At 40.1% G+C, this 26,410-nt stretch overlaps 1 protein-coding gene across 1 annotated transcript; it reads left to right on the top strand.

The window, feature by feature from the left end:
* The first annotated feature begins 812 nt into the window (after window positions 1-812).
* LOC121528373 (ubiquitin carboxyl-terminal hydrolase 31-like) lies at window positions 813-26,015 on the top strand. The gene is made up of 16 exons (XM_041815809.1): window positions 813-1,568; window positions 9,301-9,438; window positions 9,640-9,728; window positions 11,999-12,091; window positions 12,347-12,482; window positions 12,607-12,754; window positions 12,952-13,132; window positions 13,226-13,337; window positions 16,617-16,711; window positions 17,207-17,284; window positions 17,443-17,572; window positions 21,303-21,422; window positions 21,561-21,786; window positions 21,897-22,055; window positions 22,145-22,297; window positions 22,774-26,015. Exons 1-16 carry the CDS (start codon window positions 1,011-1,013, stop codon window positions 24,282-24,284), a joined length of 3,927 nt encoding a protein of 1,308 aa, XP_041671743.1. The 5' UTR covers window positions 813-1,010; the 3' UTR covers window positions 24,285-26,015.
* Window positions 26,016-26,410: the final 395 nt, after the last annotated feature.

The following is a 26,410-nucleotide window of genomic DNA, read 5'->3' as shown; positions in this document are numbered from 1 at the left end:
TCTGGCTCCCATCAGTGTCCATGCTGTCCAGAGACGGGGTTGGAGCATCATCAACATCACATGCCGCTGTACCTGCTCTCCTCCAACATGGACCAGTGTTTGGCCCTGACGTCAGCCGTCACCGCCCTGCTGCCTGCCTGCCTGCCTGCTTGCCTGCTTGCCTGCCTGCAGTATCTCAGCCTACAGATGATGATGGAGACGGGAGAAGAGGCGGCCTCCCCGTGAATCCCATCCTGCTGGAGGAGGAAGAGGAGGAAATAAGACGCACGAAAAGTGATCTAAGTATCGGAATTTTACGACAACTTTCGGATGAGGACACCTTTCACATCTGGCACCGGAAGCGATGCTTCTGAGCAGCAGCAGCCGAGCGCGAGGGAGCGGCGGGCTGTGCCGCGCGGGTCGGGGTGTTCCTCAGTTTGGCAGAGCTCCTGTGGAGGCGATTTAGGGAAGACATCCACTGGGTAAATATCCCCTACACGCTAACATTACCGCGGATGTGTCTAATAACGGGGAAGAAATACCTTTAATAGGGTGGAGCTGCGGTTTCTTTAATAAATGATGAGCTCGTCACTCTCAGCCTAATTGTGGACGCTGATATTTACGTCCGACAGACATTGTTCCCGCTGACACACAACCTCAGCGCCTTGTTTTTGTGTCTAAACAATGGCACAGGTGATGTTATGTCACCGGACGGACCGTTGAAGATGATGGCTGCGGGCTGGTGCGGGACTACCCCGAGCGTCAAAATAAAACGCCCAGAGAGCGGCTCTCCATGGAGGCTGTTTATGCAATCCGACGCAGTGTTGCAAGTGGGTTGATTTAATGTTACTCTTTCTACTGCCTCCATATGATATGATCCCCAGAACTGCCAGGCCTGTATGTTTCTGTGAAATAAGCTTAGGCCTTATTGTGAAAGTGGAGGAGCTATCTGTGCACGAGGATGCTCTGAAAAGGGGGGCCCTTCTGTCTGGATTTAAGGCATAAAAGCGGGAAAAACATCGAAGGCAACCATGTCGAAAGTTGTCAGTAACAAGGAGAAGAAATCCTTCAGTAAAAAACTCTTCCGGAGGAGCTCTGTCCGCTCCGTGGGGAGCTTTATGAACAGAGTTCTCCGGACTCTGTCGACTCTGTCTCATTTCGGCACCGACGAGCAGGCCGCCGAGGACGACAAGGACGAAGCGGGTTCGATTCCCAACACCACCGGGGGGTCGGTACCGTCAGACGACAGCGACTGTGGGGGTTTCCCGTTTGGCGATAAGGTGCCAGGTGTCGCCGGGCTCAAAAACCACGGTAACACCTGCTTCATGAACGCTATCCTGCAGTGCCTGAGCAACACGGAGCTGTTCGCGGAGTACCTGGCTCTGGAGCAGTTCAAAGGGGCAGAGACCACCACCACCACTACCACCACCAGCAGCAGCAGCGATAAACCCAAGTCTAACGGGGTGCTGGTGCAGAAGAAAGGCAGCCAGCAGCAGCAGGACTCCGGGGAGGTGACCGAGCAGCTGTCCGGGCTGGTCCGGGCTCTGTGGACCTTTGAGTACACACCTCAGCACAGTAGAGACTTCAAGGTAAGCACAGTCAAGGGGCCTATGAGTGTATTTGTTCAAAAGTAGGCTAATACAACAGCAAAAATAAGACAAACAGTCGGCATTTACTGATGTGCAGGAGACAGCTGTTTGAAGAGACCCAAATTAGATCCATTTACCTGTCTAGAATAAAGTTTCCAGATACCTCTAGTGCCCCTGAGCTATTTTAAAACTCTCACAGGAACCTGCTACAAACAAACATGTCAGCTGAGGATATCATCCTTTTGAATAAGCAGCTTTGTTGATTTTTTGCTGTTTTCCACAAGGAGCACCAGCTCAAATCCAACTTTCATTCAGCCAGTCAATGTATAAGGAAGCCCTAAGAGGACATGCACCCATAGATTTTATTTATTTGTTTGAAATATACATTTTTATTGTTATTATGCAATCTTATTCATCTTGTTATTTTGGAAATGGAGCACTTTTCTAATTGTGTGACTACTCAAAGCACTTTTTCACCACAGCTCACACCTCCCTACTCACACCCTTTCACTGCACATTCACTGACAGCAGATATTGCCATGGAGAATTGGCTTAGATAATCCCATTCATACACATCCATACTCATTTACACTCTACCAATGAGGCAGTTGGAGAAAATTGGGGTTAAGTGTCTTGCCTTAAGGACACATCAACATGCAAATGCCAGAGCTGGGGCTCGAACCCACAACCTTCCAACACGACTGACTCTACCTGCTAATAAGGCTTGTGATAATAATGCAGGTATTCTATCACGATTAACTCATTATAAAAGGAAATATGGATATGTCCGCATAGGGCTGCCCAGTGAAATGAAAATTCCTTATTTTTTAAATTAACAATTAACATGATGTAACAATACCTCATTCTACAGTTAAAATAGATGTAAAATTGGTAATATAAATTGCTGTTATCACACCAATAATATCGTACATCCCTATATCATATCCATTTTTCAGCCAGCCAGTTCTCTGCCCCTGCTTTTGGCTTCATTTGTTCCTTATCATTAGCTCAAGCAGCAGTACTTACACCACATTTACGAAGGAAAAACTTGCATTGCGACAACATTGCTTTATTAATAAATACACATGCTTAAAATTAAAAAGAACACTTCTCATATCGCAGAGTAGAGATATGTTTTCATTGACAAAAATTTTAATCATATTTATTCATACATTGACCTAAATCTCATGTCTCTGTAAAAATTGGAAGAATATTTAAAAGTGCAGTAAATCCATATTTTGAACTCCGTGTCTTGATAAATATGTATTTTGTACAGAGTATCCATATAACCCTTATTATTGTTAAAAGAACAGCTTTACTCACCAGTGATCAAGCCTTTAGCAGCAGTGGCAAAGAAAAACTTCCTTTCAACAGGCAGACACCCTGAGCAGAACCTGACTCACTGGTGGACAGCCATCTTCCAAGACTCAGCAAGACTCAGATACAGGGACTAATGATGCACAATATTATCAGCATGATAGGAATATCTGATGAAATTTGTAACTGATTTATCAGCCTCGATATACTGTAAATATCTACATATATCAACTGTAAATATCATCCTCGTAGCTGTGAATATCAGCCTACATGGCTTTAATTATTAGTCTATAAAGGCTGTAAATATTGGCCTAAATTTGCAGATACTGGCTGTAAATATCTGCCTATATTTACTTTAAATTTTATCCTGTGTCAACTTTACATATTTCCCTGGGTGGCTGGATAGCTCAGTGGTTTACATTGTTGACTGCGGTATAGGAAGTGAAGGTTCAAATCCCAGTCCGAGCACAAGTATACCGTGTGAATAAGCTGTAGATATTTGCTTATACCCACCTCTACTGGCTTAAGATATCAGTCTATATGGGCTGTGAGTATCAGTTTGTATCTTCTGTAAAGATCTGCATATATTGGCTGTACGTTACAGTGTATATAGGCCTACCTAGCCTGTATCGGATGTAAATGTTGGCCTATATCAACTGTAAATATCAGTATGTATCAGCCTATATTGGCTGTACATATCAGTATATATCGGCCTACCTGGTCCATATCAGCCGTAAATGTTGGCCTGTGTCAGGTGTAAATTTTGGCCTGTATCGGCTGTATATGTCAGTCTGTGTCGGCTGTAAGTATGTGTTCATATCAGCTGTAAATATATGCCTATGTTGGCTGTAAATATCGCCCTATATCGACTGTAAATATCAGCATGTATCAGCTGTAAATATCAAAAATATTGGCGTATCTACAAATAAGCTTGCGAAGTTATACTCTGGATGATCAGACCCATGTCAGCTGAAGTCTTTTTCTTTGTTAATCCTCATTTCTAAAGCTTTTAAGTGTTTAATGACTGAAGTTTAAGTTCTGAACTACATTTATTTACCCTATAGATATCAGTATTGGCTAAGAAAAATTTGTAAATACTGATGTAAAAAATCAATATACACAAAAATTCAATATCGTGCATCCCTTAAAGAGACAGAAAACACGCTATTAATACTGACAGATAGATGTCTACCTTAAAGACTGGTTTACTAAAAGAATCTGAACAGGTTCACTCTTACTACCAAGTTTATTCCAAAATAATATTGACGGTATTCTGAATGTTTTAATGGTGTGAACATACATCCATACATTAAATTTACCCAATCTTCTTGTTATAGTGAGTAATTTCTGTATTTTTTTTCTTCAGATCTTGATTTTATTTAAATATCTTTAGAGTAAAACACGTTTTTCCTTGAAATTGAGTATTAACTTATTATCACATGAACCCTTTATTACTTTAATAATGTCTCGTTTTTTATTTTTATATTTTCTCTTAATTGTATTGTGTTCTGTGCAGATCTCTGCAATGTGGGTAATAGGTAATACATAGTCCTATGTCTTTTTGGCTTGCATTGTTATATGCTTCTATGCTTACATGCACCTGATTTTGTTATCATTTATGAATTCTGCTGTAGAGGCAGAGAAATGTGTGTAGTACTTGGAGTCTAAGACACATTTCTTTAGGGTGTCAATAACATTTACTGTATCGTAATGTAAAGCCTGCATTGATACTTGAAGATAATCTGATAGATAATTCAAGATGTTGAGGAAAAAAAAAAAAACGTTCCCGTCATTATCACAGCAGAGCAGAGTTAAATAAAATCTATGCATGCATGGCCTGTTAGGGCTTTTATAACTTCACTTGAAAAAAGAGGCTGACAGTCTTTGATATGAATCCAACTTCATATCAAACTAAGTGAGGCTCACAGCCAGTCACAGGTTATTCAACATCTTTTCCTACAGTAAAATCAACTTTTGTGAAAAATCCTGATTAAACATTGTAAAGTCAATGTTTCTAGAGCAGCACACGCTCTCAAAAGTTTTCAAAGTGTTTTTCTTTTTTTACATGGTCAGCTGAGCTGTAATCAGACTCATCTGTTTTTATTAACCTCTCCTGTCAGTCCCACATACATCAGCCTATCTCCAAACCCCCTCTACTTTCCTTATCTTTTAAGGCTTCAAAATAAAGATCAGACTTTTACACACAAAACTTGATTTACAATTTTAATGCATAAAAATAAATGAAATAGTTTTGCTTTTGCCACTAAAAATCAACAAAATGATTGCCCTGCTAGGATCCATAAAGTAAAAGGATTTTCTATTTTAAGGGGAGCTGTTTACATTAAAACTGAAAGCTGCCTTATCTTTTAGGAATTTAAATCTTCATTAATGTTGACAGCATTGTTGTTCGTGTGTATTGTGATAATAAGTAGACGAGGGGGGAGGTGGGAACTTCAGGAGCCCAGGGTGGAGGAAGTTCAATAAGAAAAAATCTTGATTTTCATTCTTAAAAATCATCTTAAACCAAAAGTTAAAATTGAATAAACCCTGCCATCTTTGCCTCTCACACTCCTGTATCCCACCACTGAAAAGTTTGTCCATCACAGTCACAGTCGCAGGGGTTTGTTCTTTCTTTTACAACAGGAAACTTTATTTTATGCTCCCTTTTCTTTCCAATAACCCATTTTCTTCTTTGAAAAGCTCAAAATACACAAAAGAGAGGGACTAAATTAAAAACCACCGTTCAACCCATTGCTTATTCTTGACAGTGTTACTATTTCTGTCCTTTTCTTCTACCTTGGTTGCCAGCCAGAGTACAAACTGTGATTGGATATAGATTATTCTGTTCGGAGTGAGAGGCCTTGAATATGTGTAACTCAGCACGGAAATGAAGTGCAACTTTCTGTCAGACTCTTTGATTAAGAATATTCATCATACTTTGAGTGATGAACTAGAAGTAACATCATTATAGTGGAAAAATAATGACTCCATACTCCTTGTTTATTTTTGCTGATAGCATCCCAGACTGCTTCTTTCTTTTAATGGCATCATATTTTATGTTCAGGAAGGAATCAGTGTTACTTTCTCTTCATATATTTACAAAAACAAGGGCAGTGCAAATTTTCTATTCAATAGACTGACTACCAACATTTTTAAAAAGTCCTTTTAATAGTTTTTGTTCATTGTCAGGTTATTTTCAAAAACCCTAATGAGTCTAATTTAACTTCAGCAAAACCTGCTGTTTTTTGTTGAGAACTCAGACTGCACACATGATGTACCCGTCTCTGTCCTCAGACCACAATCTGAGTCCAATCTGAGAGCACTTAGCCATCATTAGGAAGATGTCTGATGTCCGGACTAATGACTAACACAGGGAAATTCACTGCACGTGTCCATTTTCTTTTAGAAGCTGTTTTTTTTTTCCACAAAATCTAAACGTTGCAGTACAGTCTATCAAAGAATCAGTTCCCTTTTGACAACATTTATATTAAACTTATCAATTTAAACACAAACAGCCAATGGTGATACAGCACAAGAATTTATATATTTAAATCATTTTTGAGTTTTCTTTACCATAGGAATATTAAACATGTTTATTTTTGTTTAACTTATGCCCTCATTATTATTTATAGAGCACTACTTCAAATCATACTGGACTGATACTACTACCTTAGATGTTGACAGATTATCGGGGCTAATGTTTGGATTCTGTACCAAAGCCTTATTTTACAGATTAAAAAGTGTGATAATTTGAGCGTTAAACTGAGTTGTGACCTTCCCTCTGGCTCTGTTTTCACTCTCCAAAGTCTCCCTAATGTCCCGCCCACAACACTACCTGATTGGCTAACATCATATGAGTAATAGTCATATTCCTACGACCATTGTTATTATTAATGAAGTAGTTGTCCGTCTAAATTCTTGATGAGCGGAGTCAGAAAGTGCTCCTGGCTTGGTGCTGTAGCCTACAGCTCATCAAGTCTCTCTCGTGATAGAAAATCCTTATTCCTCTAGTTTTCTTTAAATTCACAATTATGGTCTAATGATGAAGAAAAGCGGTTAAAATCAAAGCATGCTCTGAGCTGTGAAGCCCCCTTTTGCAGAAACACAATGAGTGAGGTGAATTTTCAATTGTATTGTCTTCACGTCTGACGATGGCAGCTACACACAATTGTGGTAATGATGTTGCATGATTTAGCACTTTATACTGGTAAACACCCTCATCATCCATTGTATTAGGTACACCTCTTCAACAGCTTATTAACTCAAATAGCTAATAGGCTAATCAGATAGCAGCAACTCAGTGCATTTAGGCATGTAGACGTGGTCAATGAGACTTGCTGAAGAATGGAGAAGAAAGGGGATTTTCTTGTGATTTTGAACATGGCATGGTTGAATACAGGCTGGTCTGAGTATTTCACAAACTGCTGATCGACTGGGATTTTCATTTACAACCATCTCTTGGGTTTACAGGGAATGGTCCGATATTTAGTGAGTGACAGTTGTGTGGATGAAAATGCCTTGTCGATGTAAGAGGAGAATGGATAGACTGGTTCGGGATGAAGGAAAGGCAACAGTAACTCAAATAACCACTTGCTGTTACAACCAAGGAATGCAGGATAGCATACCTGGATGCACCACACACCGAACCTTGAAGCAGATGGGCTACAGCAGCAGAAGACCATACCTGGTACCACTCCTGTCAGCTAAGAACAGGGAGCTGAGGCTGCGATTCAAACAGGCTCACCAAAATTGGACAATAGAAGATTGGAAAAAAACATTCTGAACTGATGGGTTATGGTTGTAGCTATGACATTCAGCTGGTAGGTCAGAATTTGGCATAGACAGCATGAAAGCATGGCTCTATCCTGTCTTGTATCAACAGTTCAAGGTGGTGGTGGTAGTGTAATGGTGTGGGGGATATTTTCTTGGCACACTTTGGGCCCCTTAGTACGTACTGAGCATCATTTAAACGCCACAGCCTATCTGAGAATTGTTTGTGACCATGTCCATCACTTTATGACCACAGCGTACCCATCTTCTGATGGCTCCTTCTAGCAGGAGTTCACATGCACATGGATGTGCAGTCAACAAACCTGCAGCAACTGCGTGATGCTTAAAGGGGGTTCAACCTGGTACTAGCAACGTGTACCTAATAAAGTGGCCGGTGAGTGACAGTCGTCCTGATATATAAGCCCAATCCAACTATTTAGATAAAACTAGGTATTAAAAGTGCAGCTAAACACGGGTTTCTTTAATTCTAATTGTGGCGCAGCACTTTAAAAGCAAACATTTTCTCTTGTGTTTGACTGTGAAAACAGATAAGAGTTTGTCCAGCTGTTGACTTCTTTTGACATATTTCAAAAGAAGACAGATCCTCTTTAAATCAGCAGTTAGATGGACTAGATGCTGGCATGGGATGATTGGACACATCGGATAAAAAGTGGTGACTGATATCTGTTTGTGCCATGGTGTTTGCCGATGGTGTTTGTTTGTCAACAGGACCGATATGAGCTGATACCGATGCTAGAACCCAGTGCAATGGTACATCCCTACTAATCCACCAATCACATGGCAGCAAGAAAACAAAAAATAACAATTTTTCTCTAAAGAATAATTATTCTCATATATATAACTTTCATTCAACTCTTTGATTTTCAATACAGATATTTATTCTAAAAGCAAAATCCATCAACAGACTAAAGCCTGTAGCCTACAAACTTGTCAAGAGAACATGTATATCCATAGTAAAGTTTTCCAGCACAATTCAACCAACTTCCATGGTCCAGGAGATAAAAAGTCTTTAAGAAGTCAGAAGGCTTCAGCAACACCGGTAAGACAATAACTTTATTAGAACAACATGTTTTAGCTTGTGTAAGTTGGTCTCTAAACTACAGATGGAGCCTTTGGTTTTCAAAGAGCATTTGTGGCCAAGTCCATAAAGAAGACTAGTCCTTTATTTGCACATTATTCTAGAGCTGCTTGTTGATGGTACAGACTGCTGACTCTGTTTCTGTAAAGCCTTCAAAATGAGACAGAAAGTCCCATGAGTGATGCTGTGAAGCCTCAGAGTGCTCGGTCCCTTCGTATCTTTGACCTTGCGTGACATTTGATATCTGGTGGATTTGACTTTATAGCTGCCAGCCCGTGTGGCTCAGTAGAGTACACAGTGTTTCCACCTCCAGTAGCTAGCAGTCACTGAGGTCAAGCTGTCGATTTTTAGCCCGTGTCCTGGTTTTAAAAAGCTTCTCCTCATCTATGTCTTACCCTCACCCACCTCCACTGACCTGACCTTTAGGATTGTGCTGATCATCACGCTGGTCAAACGTACTGAATATTTTATAAGGCAGGGATGTCACAAACAGAAAAAGGTCCTCCTAAACCCACAATGTGTTTGTGCTGCTGTTGTCTGCTGCAGAACGTGGTGTCTAAGAGCGCCCTGCAGTTCAAGGGGAACTCCCAGCATGATGCTCAGGAGTTCCTGCTCTGGTTATTGGATAGAGTTCATGAAGACCTCAACCACATGGTCCACCCTGACAGCAGACCCCCGAGGAAGGTACGTTAATGCACAGTTTTAATGACTATACAGAGTGCAATGTTACTATCTTTACAAAGTTAAATGTTGTTTTTAATTTTCCATCTGCATGAGCATGTGATGAATAGAAATTTTGTATTGAAATTGTAATAAAACGAATTTTGTAAACTTTAATTCAGTTCTACCCTTACTTAATAAACATTGCGTTGTTTACTTTTTCAGCCTCCAGTAGAAGAAGAAAATCCCCCTGAAGGATCTCCAGTACCAGCACCTGGCTCTTTTGTACAGGAACTGTTTCAGGCACAATACAGGTGACATTTCAGTGCTTCACTGTAAATAACACTGATTTACGTATTTTATTGCAACATAAAAACCAAACAAAAATCAAAAATCAGTCTATTTTCACTCATAAACTCAGACTTAAGTTGGGTTGTAATATAGTTATGTGGTAATGAAGGATATTTAAAAATAGACCTATAACTACTATCATGAAAACTGCTTTGAAATGTGCACATGTTTATGATAAAAGCCTTAAACACATAGAATATAAATTCTGCTGCCAAAGGGCTCTCAATCGAAACAATTACAAAAGACGACGAGTAGTGGTGTGCCACTGAATTTAAGACTCTGTTCAATAAAAACTGCCCTCTATAAGGTTTATTAATATTAACATTAATATTTCAGTTTCCTGAATGAATTTCAAAAATTATGGAGAAAAGCTGTTAAAAGTGACTTTCAAGTGAATACTTAATGAGTTGCTGGGATAGAGATATTTTTTTTTTTTTTTTATGCCTTTATTGATAGAAAAAAACTGTGGACAGAATCAGAAACAGTGCTGAGAGTGGGGGAGAGACATGCAGGGAAGAAGCCACAGGCTGGACATGAACCTGGGCAACCTAACCACTAGGCCATCTGCGCCCCAGGAATGCCACTTAAACAGCTTCTCTCTCACATTAGGTGAAATTCATTGATGAAACATTTTAGTGTGGGTGTAAAAATCCATCAACGGCGATCTATTGGTTGATCAATTATCAAATCAAACTGATAGTGGGTAAAACATTGATCTACACCATCATCATTAAGCTACACTTTTATTTTGAAATTCCTTCGCATGCCTGTCTGAGTTTCCACCCAGATGTACGTCGTCCTGAACTTTCAAATAAATTAGCGGTAAATGGGCTGACAGTTAGCGGCAGAGATCAACAGCACGAAGAGCATATCCATGCTTCTCTCAGCTATATAGAAATATTTTACCATAGAGTACACCAGGGCGCACCTTCCACCTTCATTTGCTGAACATGTTTGTCTTTTTCATCCATAAACAAGTGCAACTGATAACTTTACAGCTAAATAAAGATAGAAAAGTCCACTTTTGCATGCATCATTAGATGCATTGATTGTAATATGGCTTGGGGTGATTTAAGTAGGACAGCAGCACTTTAAAAGCTTTGAAACAACCCTTATCCTATGTCCTCCATGTATAAAAATCCAGGTTAAAGTAAAGCAAAGATCATGTATTCTGTAAAACATGAAGAACAGCAGATAAACATAAAGCTCTGGATAATAGCCTTCTTAAACAATTGTTTTTAAGTGCACTTCATATTGTAATTGCAGTGTAAACAAATGATCATACGTCATATGTGAGATGCAAAGAGTAGCCCTAGTTAGCAGCTAGGTTGCTTAAAATCTTAGAAGAAATTTTGCCCAAACTAGTTTGCAAATCAGAGAGTAAGGACCTAAACAGGAGGAAAGTTTAGTACTAGTTGGACACTGGTGCTCACAGCAACCTTGTTTTAAGGGCTGTTTTCCTAGACCTCCTGGCGTCTTTGTCTGCAATTTGCCAGGCAGGAAATAGTTTTGCACATAATCCTAAAAAGTTATATTATATACTTAAATTAATGAAATATTAAGTGTTGAATTAGCTGTTCTGCAGAACTGCTATCAAAGAGAAAGCGCCCAGCTAGCTGTTTCCTTCTTCCTTCGTGCTGTAATGCTGGGCTTGGATAATTGACAGAGTATATTAACTGTTAAGTTAAAGAAGTTGCCGTTTGTGATGATGTTAGAAGCAGTACTACCTTTATATCTTTGCTAATCTTTTTTTTTTTTTTTTTCGGGGGTGGGGCTTTATGGGTATTCTGGCTTCCTCTCACAGGGCTGAAAAATTTGTGAAAATAATCTAATTACGATTTTCTTTCCCGATATTGTGATTGCAATTTCATTTGCAATTATTTTTTAAATCTGAAAACATCATTTAAAAACTGCATTATGTATTTAGTCAGGTTGTCTTTGTCCAATATTAAAATTTCCTTGATGATCTGAAACATGTGAGTGTGACAAATATGCAAAAAAAAGAAACATAAGAAATAAGAAGGGGACAAATAATTTTTTTAATTTTTTTTTACAGCTCTGTACATCTGCATTCATTTCAGTCAGCTTTTTGACTAGATAAATACACCTCACAGGAGCATTAAGACATGTTTGCAAATCTTAATATCTGCTCCCTTCAAAAGATTGATGAAATGTATTAAGAGCTTTTGCAAAATAGCTGCTGCTTCTATTGATTCTCATCACGTCTCTGTAGGTCCTCGCTGACCTGCCCTCACTGCCAGAAACAGAGCAACACCTTTGATCCTTTCCTCTGCATCTCACTGCCAATCCCGGTACCTCACACACGGTAAGCTCACTGTGTAGCCACCTTACAAATAAAAAAGTATTAATCAGACAAAAAAGCTTTTTTTTAATAAAAAAAAAAAAAAACGAGACAAGACAAGATCCAGTCTGAGCAGGGCTTTAAAGGAATGTCGAGACAAAGAGTCCCAAACATCTGACAGGAGGAAGCTAAAATTAGACGTTTCTGTCTATCTTTGAAACACCAGTCCAGCCACGGTTATGAAACAGACAATTAACTTTTTGTCTTTTTGTGTTGCAGGCCGCTGTATGTGACAGTGGTGTACCAAGGAAAGTGCTCCCACTGTATGAGAGTCGGAGTGGCCGTGCCTCTCTCTGGCACCGTGTCCAGGCTAAGACAAGCTGTGGCTCAAGAGACTAAAATCCCTGCCCAACAGGTGCTGTCTTACCTGAACCTGACTTATTTTAAGAAAATAATGCATTAGAGTGAAGGAGATGAAGCTTTGAGGAAGGGAGTGATTTGTTGTCTTGTTTTCACATATGAAAATATTCTTCCTTCAGATTGTCCTCACTGAAATGTACTTTGATGGCTTTCACCGCTCCTTCTGTGATGACGACGAAGACCTTGAGATCATTCAGGAGAGCGACTCCATCTTTGCCTTTGAGACACCGGAGCTATTTAGACCGGATCAGATCCGCTCCAAGCGAGGTGGTACAGCATCCTGTTTATTCCCCTAAAATCACTTTAACTCTTTGTCATCGTACGCCAGGGAGATTAGATTAGATTAGAAAAACTGAAAAGCTGTTAAATACTGACCAGACTGTTTGATTTATTTTTTTAAGAGGCTTTGAAATCTTTATTTTTTTCCCATATTTGTAACAATACATTTTATATCTTTGATACAGGGAGCCCACATGCGAACCTTAACCAGAACAACCTGAAGTATGGCACAGATAACAACAGGATATCCACACAAATACAAGAACCAACAACCCCACCTCAAAGTCCCAATAAGAACAGCGGGCAGGCCGAGAAGATCGTCCTGCTGGTGTGTAACCGAGCGTGTGCTGGGCAGCAGGGACGCAGGTAAAACAAACAATACCTGTTAAGGGATTTAACCCCCAAATGAATCTAAAACCACATATAGCTCAAACTGTTTTGTTTTTGTACCTCTGGCAGGTTTGGTAATCCGTTCATTCTATATTTGGAGCGAACGGTGACATGGGATGTACTTCAGAAAGAGATCTTGGAGAAAATGCGACATCTACTGCGCCCTGGAGTCTTTGTTCAGGTACTTACTGAGTCCACACAAACCTCTGAAGTTGAGATGTGTTTGAATTATTTTATATTATGTGCTTTTTTTAATGTCTCAAGTCTCATATGGGGTGAGAATTGCAGGGTAACTCAAGGTATGGGGCTCTATGCATGACACCACAGTTTCACTCTACACTGATTCTGCAATCATTACATCCACTGGAACCCTTAAATTTCAGTTATCTTTGACCAACTTTAGTTTTTTTTTTTTTATTAAATTAAAGGGTGGAGATTGCAGGGTTAACCATGAAATATACTGTACATATGATCACAAAGGTAACTTCAAGATACAGTAATTCTGCATTTATTGATGGATAAATCATAAAACAATCAGCCTCTAAATTTAATAACCTTTTATTTTAAATTTTATGTTGTTTAATGCCTAATTCACATTTTTGAGTCAAGGGTAATCCGTAATAGGATACTGTCAGGATGGGCGAGGTGGGATGCAATTGTGGACTCAAGTAGAACTGCAGACGATTTAATGGATGACAGCAAAAAAAAAAAAACAATGTAGAAGGCTAAACCAATAAGCTCCTGTTTTCAGTAATACACAGAAAAAGGAGTAACTAAACCACTGCTGCATTGGAGCTGACTTGAAATCAAAACTCTTGAAGGGAGACAGAAGAAACATTCTGTGAAAGGAACAAAATCCACCAGACTGGTATTGATAAAAAAACAAGATAGTTGGGTAAATATCTCTAGCTCTAACTAACTGCACGCTAAAACCCAGTTCAGACCAAAGATTCACGACAAGGACCACTCTGTGATGTTCTTAAAGCTTACCAATTCACTCTGTTGCAGTTAGAGGAGATAAAGCATCGTTTCCATTAACCTGACAGGCCAGATAGACTACATAAACTTGCATTGGATACACTGTATTTCACATTCATTTGGGAAACCTCCCATACAAAGCATCTGGGAAGGACAGGACAAACATTTTGTCTGCCACCTTCATTACAGGCCAATAAGAGTGACATGTGCAGCTCCAGTGCTACCCTGAGCTATACAGGTTAGCCCTGCTGTAGTGTTTGAATGGCGGAGGGTAACAGTGGCTAAAATTCATGCTGAAGCCTATCAGAAGATGTGCAAAAATGTTTTCTCTGCTAAGAGAAGATTTCGGTGCTTTCTGTTTGCTCATTTTAATAAAGAAATGTAGTCGAGGTCTGATTGAAAGCTGTTTTTCTGCAGCTACATTTGAGCTCATCACTACTCTTGTGGCAGCCGTTGTATACACTAGTTTACTGCAACTCAGCCTTACCTGTAATGACAGCAACCATATGCCAAAGCAGGTTGAGAGAATAGCGAAAACATTGTTTCAGTTTGGTTCTTTGATCTTGTTCTGGTAAAGAAATGTGGTCCACTTCTTATGAAACAGCTGCTATACTATAGCTACATCCAAGCTAATCAATACACCGGTGGCTGCCACTGCTATCAGCTCACAGTACAGCTAAACCCTGCCCAAAGCTACCATCTTGTTCTCTTCAAATAACACAGATGGGTCTGAATCATGTTTGGTTTTGCACAAATGTTGCTTTGCAAGATGGGTTTGTTTGATGAAAGACAGGTAGTCTGGCAAATCCATCTGTTCAGTAGGATTATGTACATTCTACTTGAACAAATATTTGTTAATGTTTTTAGCCTTTCACACCGAGATTCCCATTTTACATTTATTTGCTTACAACGTCCTGCAACCAGTTGTCTGCGACTTGACAAGCTGAATCGCAGGCAACATTATTAGACGGCTTTATTTTAGCTGTGGCGGACCAGTTCAGTTATTGTTGCATTGTGAACTTGGGCCTGAACTTGGCTTACAGTGAAACATCCAAAGACATCAGCTTAAACCCTCTATAGTCTTTATTTTGGGCCTGTTTAATGTCTAATCCTGAGATAGAAAATGCATAATGACAATGCAATACAATATGATTTGATATAATCCGATACCACGTGATACGAAACCATACCATATGATATGCAATCAATGCCCCATGATAAGGATTATATCATGATGGAGTAGACATGTGCGATAGGATGACCAGAGTAGTACTCAGGACAGGTCCACACTCCATTACAGTTCTAGGCTCAAACCCTTGCATTCTTTGTCTTGATGGAGCAGGGATTCATGGCTGAAAATGAAAACTAACCTAAGATTTAATGCTTAAAAGATTTCTAACTGGACTACAGTACATGGAAACCATCAGAGCAAAAAGCAGTTATTTGCAAAATCTTCACAAAGTCAGTGAACTTTTTGATAGTCTCTTGAGCGCGTCCTCAACGGAGCAAAGCAGAAGATCACACATTAGAGGCAGATCATTCATATCATTCTATGAATAAGGCTAAAGTATGTATTAACAGAGACTACCAGTATCAAGCTACAGCTGTAGGAATTCTCATATAGTCCCCCCTGTTAACAAAACAAAAAACACTGTATAAAAATGTGCCTGGTAAACACTTAAGTGGATTCAAAAACACAAAAAAGGATGCTTAAGTAAATCATTATTTTAGTGTTGCTGGAAAATGTACAAATTTGCACATGAAAGAAACTGAATATAGGAAAATCAATGCTTGGTGCTTAAATATTCTGGGGGAAGACCTCAAGACCCCCTTCCTGATGGTGCCAATTATGCAATGGCAAATATGTATTTCACTGACTGACAGGTTGCAGCTGAAGACAAAGGAAAAAAGTAGACTCATTATTTTTGCTTTTGGGAAATTGTATGGGGGAAAATGCTCAGTAACTAATAAACTAATTAAATAGTCTTGAACATGAGATTGAAAAAAAAGAGATAAAATCAAGACTGTGATCTTGCCATAAAAAAATCATCTGATAATTTTCCACATTGTCCACCCTTACGATACAGCATCTGGGAGATAATAGATTTATGGCAGGACAATCATATAATGATGCATCATGATATCTGATTAACTCAAGACAACAATATTGATATTAATTTGATGGATTAGAATATCTGTTCACTGTACGTGTTCTACCTCTTATCACTTATCTTCTTATCACTGTTATCTAGCATCATTCTGCTTTTAAATTCTTCTCTGGATGATTAACTCTTCCCCAAATTGCCCTTCATCATACGAAAAGCAACACCATGAAACAACAATGCAGTAAATCTAAATTGCAGTGAAACCTGTTGACAGTGCTATCATATTTTTAGATCAGAATACACATATTTGGCACCAATTTTTCATTAATTTTATGACAGGAGTCATGATGATGTCATGAATGTGTGATCTCCTCTAGGTGGGGCCCTTCACTCTGCGTGTGGTAGGAGTGGTTGGAATCACATATCTCTTACCTCAGGAGGAGCAGCCACTCTGCCATCCCTCAGTGGAGAGGTAATACCATCCATCACCACCCGGGGTCAGCATTGTCTGCTCATTGAACTGTCATTACATAAACCCTGCAGTGTGTTCGATCACGTTGAAGTTGATTGAAGAGCAACAGCATGCAGGTCGACCCTTCACTGGTGTTGATGTTGAATTATCTCCTGAGATGTATAACAGCTTGTCTGCTTTTATGGATTTTCCTTTAAGAAGTTGTTGACCTCTGAGGTTGTATGGATTTTTTCAAATGAGGGGAAAGAGAAACGATATGTGCTGTTTTACTGCAGCATGAAAAAGCCGAAATAAATACTTAAACCTTAATGAAGTTTTGTTTTAGTTGTGTTTTAATTTTCTACAACTTTACAAATAAAAGTTGAAAGGAAGAGCAAAGAGAGGAAACAGAAAAAATATATGAATAATTGTAAAAGAAGCTTAAACTGATGTGAAAACCATGAAAAAACAACTAATTTTCCTTTGTCAATTTTCGCTTTCTTCATTTTTTAACAGGGCATTCAAGTCTTGTGGTCCTGGAGGTCCACCTCATGTCAAAATTGTTGTTGAGTGGGACAAGGAGACTAAAGACTAGTAAGTAATATGAGGAACATCTAAAGCTTCAGTCAGCCTCAAGTTTAATGTGTGATGTCTCATCTCAGAGCTGCATGTTGAAACATAAATATGGTATAGTAAAGGTCTTTGAAGTCCCCTCTGATCCTCCTCTGTCTTGCGTCATGTTCTGCTCGCAGTCTGTTCAAAAGAACCGAAGATGAATACATCCCTGACGCTGAAAGTGTGCGGCAGGTGAAGGAGCAGCACCAGCAGCCTCAGACCTGCTCGCTCGCCCAGTGCTTTCAGCTCTACACCAAAGAGGAACAGGTACACTGGGTTCAGTCGAGACAGGGGTTAATAGGTGGGAGATGTGCTGTTGGATTGTATTGCTATTGATCTCAGAGGAGGTGCAAAGATGTCAAACTAAGGTAGAGATCTTAGGTTTCTGCACCAATCAGTTTTTTTTTTTTTTTTTGGTGTATAGTAATTTACATAAAACGCTTTAACTCAGCTTTATTTATGTAGGACCTTTCATACATATAATAATGCTGCTCCACCAAAGAACAAATAAACAGAAAATAATAGAAACTGGCTGAAATAGTTATACAGTTATAAAACGACTGAAACAAACTAGTAAATAAGTAAAGAAAAATGTTAAATACATATAAACAAAATAAATAAATCATGAGGAATAAATGAAGCCTAGCATTAGTTCATGTAGTAGTTATACACCCAGCTGTAATCAGCTGATGGCCAGCTGATCCTAATTATCACCTCCAATCCCAGCTCTTTCCCTCAACACAGTGGTGTAGTTAAATATGACGTACTTCTCACTAATCCCTGCTTGCATTAATGCTGATGCACCATGCTGCTGCTGCTGCTGGCAAAACTTAACCTCCTCCACCCCAGCCTCTTCCTTTATAGCATAGCGCTTGTTGCACCCTCCTATTCAGATTAATTCTAATATGGATTATGTGCTTTTGAACTAATTTTATTGTATTCAATATGCATTGTCAAAAATGTATCTATCCAGATGGGAGTTTCTAGCTTTGCACTCCATGGAAAGTGAAAGCATGCTGCTTGACTGACCCAGGGAGCATCTTTTGAGCAGCCCAAATAACAAACATCTCAATCTGTTTTTTATTGTGCCAGTCCTTAACAAGTTAGTCCTTAAGAAAGGGCGGTCTGTCCATTATATTTATCTTATTTTCCTGTGATATGAAAAATTTGAAGGTGTTTTCTTGACCTCATCTTTTTGTATCAAACCTCCTGAGTTGTTAAAGCACAAATAAGTATAGAAATATGCAGCCTTTACTGTAAAATCTGGATTACAGGCCTCATTGGTATGAAAGCTGCAGTCTGCTTTTGGGGATGAAGGTTGAAACGGTCTCCCTGATGACGTTTTCTATTGCAACAGCATACAGCTTTTGTGCAGAGCTGTGGCTCTTATAGTACCATCTGGTTTTGTCATCAAGAGTTTGCCACTCTTCCAGCCATAATAGGGTAGTTGAGCTCTCAGCCTGTAGCGGTTTTTGTGAATTTAACAGACACAGTACATAGGGTACATTTTCAGTAGTGCTAGGTCGTACAATGTGTGATAATAGTGCATTTCTTAGCACTTTATACTGGTATATTAGTTTTGCTGCTATATATCACAACTAGCCTATTAGATGTACAAAAAACCCTATTAAATGTGTCTTTTACAAGTTCAGCAACTGGACTCTTCTACTGTGAAGCCATGCTGTTGTGATGGATCAAGTATGCAGTTCAGCATTGTCTTGCTGAAATATGTAAGGCTTTCCCTGAAAGAGACATTGTCTGGATGGGAACATACGTCGCTCTAAAACCTCTATATACTTAAGCATTGATAGTGTCTTTCCAGATGTGTAAGCCGCCCACACCATACACACTCATGCAACCCCATGCCATCAGAGATGCAGGCTTTTGAACTGTGCGCTGATAACAAGCTGGGTTGTCCCCCTCCTCTTTAGTCGCAGGACACAGCACCTGTGGTTTCCAAAAAGAACTTCAAATTTTGATAAGTCTGACCACAGAACAGTTTTCAGGGTCTGACATTAACGGTTGCCCGAATGCCCGGGGCAACTTCAAAAAGCCAACAGGCAAGCAAAACTTGTAAGGACTTGTCCAATCAGGCAAGCATGACTGAGCTTTTCTATTCATTAATTGTATTATTTTCCTCTCTCGTTTCTGTTACTACGGAGCCCCCGAGTAGCCAGATGCAGTGTGTCACTGCCTCCATTGGCTGAGTGTGTCTGCTGACGTGCAGACAGCTGCACAAACTTTAACTATAAACCTTTGTGAAGGTAAACACTGTCATCAGTAAAGATTCATGGTAGGTCACATCAATAAATCTGTTACTCACATAAAGAAGACAGGCTTCAACTTCCAAACTTAAGTGATTATTATTTTTAATTCGTATTTTATTACTGTCGGATGCGCTCGACGGAGGGGCATGTGTAAGAGACGAGAGCAGAGGAAGTCCGTTGGTGGTGCGTCTCTTCAGTTTGCTCATTCATTGAGGTGTGCTGTCGTGTTTAATCTGAAGTTTCCCATTTCCTGGTTTTAACTTTTTCTCCAGCCACTTCCTGCCACTTCTCACACCCATATCGTTTGACAATTACGCCGATGTGCGTCATCAACGAGCATAACTCAAACGGATCACACGTAGAGATAATGTCATATCTAGTGAAAATTGTCCAAACGTGGGTGTTTTATTTGATCTTTAATGTACTAATGATCATAAGTGTTGTCAAAAGAGCAGAAATATAAAACCAAAGCTCCAAAATGAGGCAGGGTGAAACTATGTGTCTGGAGAGCTGCAGGTGTGAGGCAGGGCTGGTTTTAGTCATTTGGAGGCCCAGGGCAAGACCAATATGAGGCCCCTCCCCCTTTTACTAAAGGATTAATAATGAGTGGAACAAATTAGAAAGCATCTCTTTTATGTTAATAAAGTCATATAACTCTAGTAAATGCCCCAATGTGAGATATAAATACCCAAATAGCCAACCATAATTCATCATTTTCTTTGAAAAGCATCTCAGAGCTCAAGCTCAGCACAACACAGCTAATAAATACAGGTCTCTTAAGAGAGATATGTTGTGTATTGCTTTCCACAGTCAACAGGCAATGGATTTTAGTTCTAAGTATGTTGTGAACAAAATGTATGCACTTGACAGCCAGAAAAAAGTACCTCCTAGACAGGGCTAGTAGGAATTTAGATGGGGCAAGTAGACTTGGGAAGCACTTGCCCTGAAGCGCAAGTAGGCAGAAACCTTAATGTTGGACCCTTGCCTCAGTCCACTTTAAATGAGCTTTGAATGAGTTTTTTTTTTTCTGAAATTGTTCCACAAGTTTTAGGCACAGTTATTCACTGATTAGTAATCCTCTGCCCATCTTTACCCCTGAGAGACTCTGCCTCACTAAAATGCTCCTTTTATACCCACTCATGTTAATGACCCGTTGCCAGTCATCCTAATGAGTTGCAGAATGCACCTTATGCTTTTCCAGTCTTTTTTGCCCAGTCCTTACTTTTTTAGATGAGTTGCTGCCATCAAAATGAGCTAATGTTTTTCATGAAATGGAAAAATTGTTGCTGTTTCATCACCTGATGTGTTGTTTATATTTTTTTTTTGAATGAAATATTGGTTTATTAGTTTTGCAAATCAATGCATTTTGTTTTATTTTATATTTTACACAGTGTGCCAACTTTTTTGTAATTGGTGTTTTACACCGGATTTCACAGTTTATCATTAGTATATCATCAGTATCATTACTTAGGATGAGATATCATAGTCTTACCTATCACAATGAAAAAATGGGCAGAAAAAAAGCAGGGGTTGGCTTATGCAGAAACTATTGTTTTAAAGACGACATTCAAACTTTTTTTGTAAAAAAAAAAAAAGTTAGAAAATGGAATCAATGAATGCCCTCTGTTTACAAAAAAATGAAAGTAATACAAGAATGCTAATGAATAAAACAAGTGAGTCTGAATAAAACAACTAATTTCTCTTAATAACTTTTTTCATATGAACTTCAGCTGGCTCCTGATGATGCATGGCGATGTCCACACTGTAAGCAGCTTCAGCAGGGCAGCATCAAGCTGAGTCTGTGGACCCTGCCAGATATCCTCATACTCCACCTGAAGCGCTTCAGACAGGTACGGATATAGAAAACCTTTTAAACATATGCTCCAACTAAAAAAGTACAAGTACATCCAAGAAAAACAGGGGGATTTTCATGGTTCTTGAAGCACTCGTGGTAAAATAATAATATTATGAATGTGTGGCATCAACAGGACGGGGATCGGCGAATGAAGATGCAGAACATGGTGAAGTTCCCACTCACAGGCATGGACATGGCACCCCATATGGTGAAAAGGAGCCAGAGCAGCTGGAGCCTCCCCTCCCACTGGTCACCATGGAGACGGCCTTATGGGATGGGCCGTGACCCTGAGGACTATCTTTACGACTTGTACGCAGTGTGTAACCATCATGGGACCATGCAGGGGGGACATTACACAGGTATGAAATCAGAACTGCTTAGCTATTTATTTTATCTTATATTCAGGGATTTTCTTTTTAATATCTGCTTCTGAAGATATTTCTAAGACTACTTTTGTTGTGCCTTGTAGCTCACTGTAAGAACTCCATTGATGGACAGTGGTACTGCTTTGATGACAGCGATGTACAGCCCATATCTGAGGATGAGGTCTGCCAGCACACTGGTTACATCCTGTTCTATCAAAGACGTGCTACAATCCCTTCATGGTCTGCCAACAGTTCTGTGGGAGGTAATTTATTAATATAAGCCTGTAGAACCATGTGTGAAACATTTGTAATGTTACTAATATTTAACCACTGTCTGCATGGGATGTTTTAGGATCTACCAGCTCCTCTCTGTGTGAGCACTGGATCAGTCGTCTCATGGGAAGCCGTCCACCGAGCCAAGCTTCGTCTGGCTCCTCAAGACGGACCTCTCTGGCCTCCCTTTCAGAGTCGGCTGAGTTTGCTGGTGAACGGAGTGAGGATGATGGTGAGAAACTTATACAAAAACATATAATAGCTGTGTCTCAATTCAGGTGGAGCATCCTTCTAAGGACCAGCCTTATTAGCTGACATGTGCTCCAGCTGATCTGAAATGAGACTGGTAGGTCTAGTCTTAACTGGGTCTAATGCATCTGTTTCAATAAAATATAATCAATGTCACAGAATGTTATTATTTAAGATTAGTGTTGGTAGCTATTACATGGAGTGTAAACCATTTTCTAGCATTTAAACCCATTATACTCAGCCGCCTCAGTCTGCCAGCTCGTTTGACTTTGTGCACAAGGAATCTTTTGATATGTTGAGCCAAGTATGACTCCTTTGCCGAGGCCAAATGATTTTTTGAAATAGGACAGGCTTTGTGTAATGGGTCTTAAAGATGACCTCTGAAGCATGCAGCCCCTGAATTGGGACATAACTAAGGAGAGTGAATCTTCCACTGATCTATATCATTTTATTACGTAGGGTTGTCAAGCCGGCAGGCAGTAAGAGGCATGCAAAGACAAACATTCACCTCAAGATCTTCCATCGCCAGCCCTCTTGTGCTCAGTGAAAATGGCACCAAACCATCTTGGCCACACTCTGCTAAGCTCCAACTCCGTTCAAACTCTCCCTCTCGTTTCTCCCTGGAGTCCCACTCCTCCTCCCCGACCCTGGAGATGATAGGAGAGGTGGTTGATAATTTCCCTGGGTCGCCTAAACCAGACAAACTGTCCGGGGGTCGAACAGCTCTCTCAGCTTTTGATAGTAATCTCGGCAGCAGGAGGCTGATAGAGCAGGTTCACTCTAAGGCTGTGGCTCAGGCAGAGCTCAGGAGCTCCATCCAGGCTGGGGAGAGCAACAACATAGCCACAGCTGCTGAACAAATAAGTCCTCGACATGGGGCAGCAGTGAAGGATCAAAAACTAAGAAATGGCTTGGCAGATAGCGCTGGTGTTAAGAGGAGCTCAGCCAAGTTAGAGAGCGAAAGGAGTCCTAAGAAACGTCCTGCCAACTCCTCTACGTCCTCCAGCTCTCTTTCCCCTGCATCCCCAGCTGTTGACAAGCTACCATCTCGAATGCAGACCAAAAGTACAGCGTCAGTGTCCAGCCCTAAGGACAAAAACGACAGTGGTACAAGAACTAGCAAGGCTAGCTCCTCAAGAACGGCAACTCCTTCCAAGAAAGTCCCCTCCCAAACCCCTGAGGTGTTGCATCCTGACTCTGCTCAGCAGAGAAAGAGCGGCTCCCCAGGATCACACCCTCCGAGGAGAGCGTCACCCAGAGTAGGAGGCGAGAAAAGCTCAGCCTCAGGAAGGACTAAAGCAGCAGCAGACCGGAGCACTAGTCGAGATTCCTCAAGGACTAATGCGGCGCCAGAGAAGAAGGCTAACGCTGGAGGTCCTCCCTCCAGGTCAAGTGCTGCGAGCAGAGCAGAGAGCAGGCCGGGTCGCGCTGCCGAGAACAGACCGCCTGGCCGAAGCTCGAGCAGCAGCTCCTCTATGACAAGTCTCAGATCATCCAGCGTGGGTGTTTCCTCTGCGAGTGCAGCCCCGCCTTCAAGGGGCCCTCGAAGGAACAGTAAGACAGAGGAGAAAGGTTTATCTTTCTTTAAAAGTGCTCTGCGGCAAAAAGAGACTCGTAAGTCATCTGATGGAGGGAAATCAGGGACAGGGGAAGCTAAAGGAAGTCCAGAGGAGGGGGGAGGGGATGCAGCAAGAGAAGGAGCCCAACATGGAGCGGGTAAGAAAGCCCAGAACATCACCTCAGAGGCTAATGCAACCTCAGCCAAAGACAAAGAGTCCTCGAAGGCATCCGCTACAGCTAAACACTCGCTGCTGCCCTCCACAAAGTCCAAGCTCTCTGGAGCTGAAACAACCTCCCAGCAGTCCTCTGCCAACGCTAAAGAACCTTCGAAGAAAGAGCCTGCGAAAAAGACAATGCAGTCGAGGAAGATACCTATCAGCTCTACACAAACTAGCCAGAAGGCCAAGTGACATTTAAAGGCCTGACAACACTTTCTCTAAGTGCAGCTCTGAGGTGTTTTAACCATCAAGGCAGACATCTTTAAAGCACCTGTAGCTTTTCAGTGCTCACTGAAAACCAGCTGCCATACTGGACGCCTGATGTCCTCATTGTTACATAGCTATTTAGGAATGGGTTTTAACTAAGCACTTTGTATGGATTGCATTGATTTTGAGGAATATTATACTGTATTGTAAATACGCATGGACTGCACATGTATCAAATTATTGCCTTGTTCTGTCTGTAGCATAGAGCAGAGAGGTACACCTCAGCAGGAGGTGGGATATAAAGTGACTTTGCACAAAGATGGAAAGCAAAATACATGAAACAGACTACTCAGTCACCAAAGGAAGTTTACTGGCAATTTTTAACATGCTGATGCAGTTAAATTATTTCCCAAAAATCTTTATGTACTGCTCTCCTTCAATATAGAGAGCCATATGTCGACCACAAACATCAGTGCCTCAGATAATCAAAGAAGTATTTAATCTAAATTGTATAACTGCAGGTGTTGGTAAATTTATAACTGGATTTTAATATTTATTAAGCACCGGAAATGTTGTTTCAAGTAAACCACAATTAAGCCTATTTAACCTGAACTGCTGTTTACATATGCTCCTTGATGTAGTAATTGTTCAACAGCCTTTATGAAGTATTTTTGTGCAGAGGAATTGAAGATTGTCATTGAGAGGTTTTTGGGAGAAGAGGCAGGAATGACGCATGTGTCATTGGTGTTAAATGTCTGGAGACCTTTGTTTGTAATGGTCCTTTTAAATGTTTGTGTTTTTATTTACCTGTTACCCCTCAGACAAACCTAATCCCACCCTGTCACCACCTCTGATCGTCCTCACGAGGAGTGATCAGCCTCTTCTTCAGACTGCCAGACATCTCCAAACATTCCTCTCAGATGAACACAGGGTCAAAAAAGCCACTCTACACACTTACGACACATTCAAAGACAGCTGGGATGCCTTTGTTTTAAATCATATATGTACATAGAGCATTACAGTATGTTTGAGTCAGCCCATCACTACGGCTTGTGCACACCTTCAGCTTGCATTTCAGAGTAGACCGACACTGAACGCACTGACTCGACCGAAATCACCGTCCATGACGTATAAGAAAGATGTTGCATGAAAAAATTTTTTTGCTTATGCATGCACTTAACTATGCAAGCAGACTCTTGCTAATGCCCACACTGAGTATGTAGACGTGCTACTCTTGGATGTGTATATATTTCTAGAACTGTATATTTTTCCAAAATGCCAGCATCAGAGAGCATGTTAAGGCATCCTTTATTGAAGCTTTGTTTGCACATTTCTTCAAAGTAATACATACATTTTGTATGAATGATAAGTATTGCTCATTCACCCTCAAAGTAAATCAACTCACTTGCAAATTGATGGTTTCTGTATTTATTTGTCTCACATTATTTGCACAATTTCCAACCTTTATAAACTTCTAAAAGGACATTTTTTTATTGCCACACCAACAAATCATAACTGCAGTTTACATGTTGAGTAATAATGTTTATTTTTCATCTTTAATAGGTTGAAATCTTAAATGAAAACCTGAAAGCCATGTGAGGAACTTTTGGTTGGTGTTGATTTCAGCGCCCCCTGTGGACAAAGTGGTATTTCTATCCCTACCAATTTGTTGCTCTGTACATGTTCCAGTTGTGTTTTTTTTTTTTTTTTTACTGTCCTTGCTTTGAAAAGTCATTCATTGAGAATCTATGCTGTGTAAAGGGTTTTTTTTACATTGTAATGTTTATTTTTTTGTCTTACACCTATCCTGCGGCAACAATGTTGGATGTTAAATATAACAGTAAAAAAATACTCACTATTGTTCCGATGATCCTGTTTGCTTTTGTAGCTCATAAAGAATTAACTGTTTAAATTTCAGCCTTCTGCTCAAGCATCTTAAATATTCCTCGCAGGAGCTTTGAATAACATCTAATAAAGCTTTAAAGCTCCGGCAAGAGGAATTTAGCTGTTCATTAAAAAGGCTGAAAATAAAGCTAATTAGTCTTTATGAGCTCCAAAGTAAACCGGACCATTAACATAAAGATTGGCTGTTTTGATTACGATATTTTGTA

This window comes from Cheilinus undulatus, linkage group 20, assembly GCF_018320785.1.
Source record: "Cheilinus undulatus linkage group 20, ASM1832078v1, whole genome shotgun sequence".
NCBI lineage: Eukaryota > Metazoa > Chordata > Actinopteri > Labriformes > Labridae > Cheilinus > Cheilinus undulatus.
This window is presented reverse-complemented; position numbering and strand designations above follow the sequence as displayed.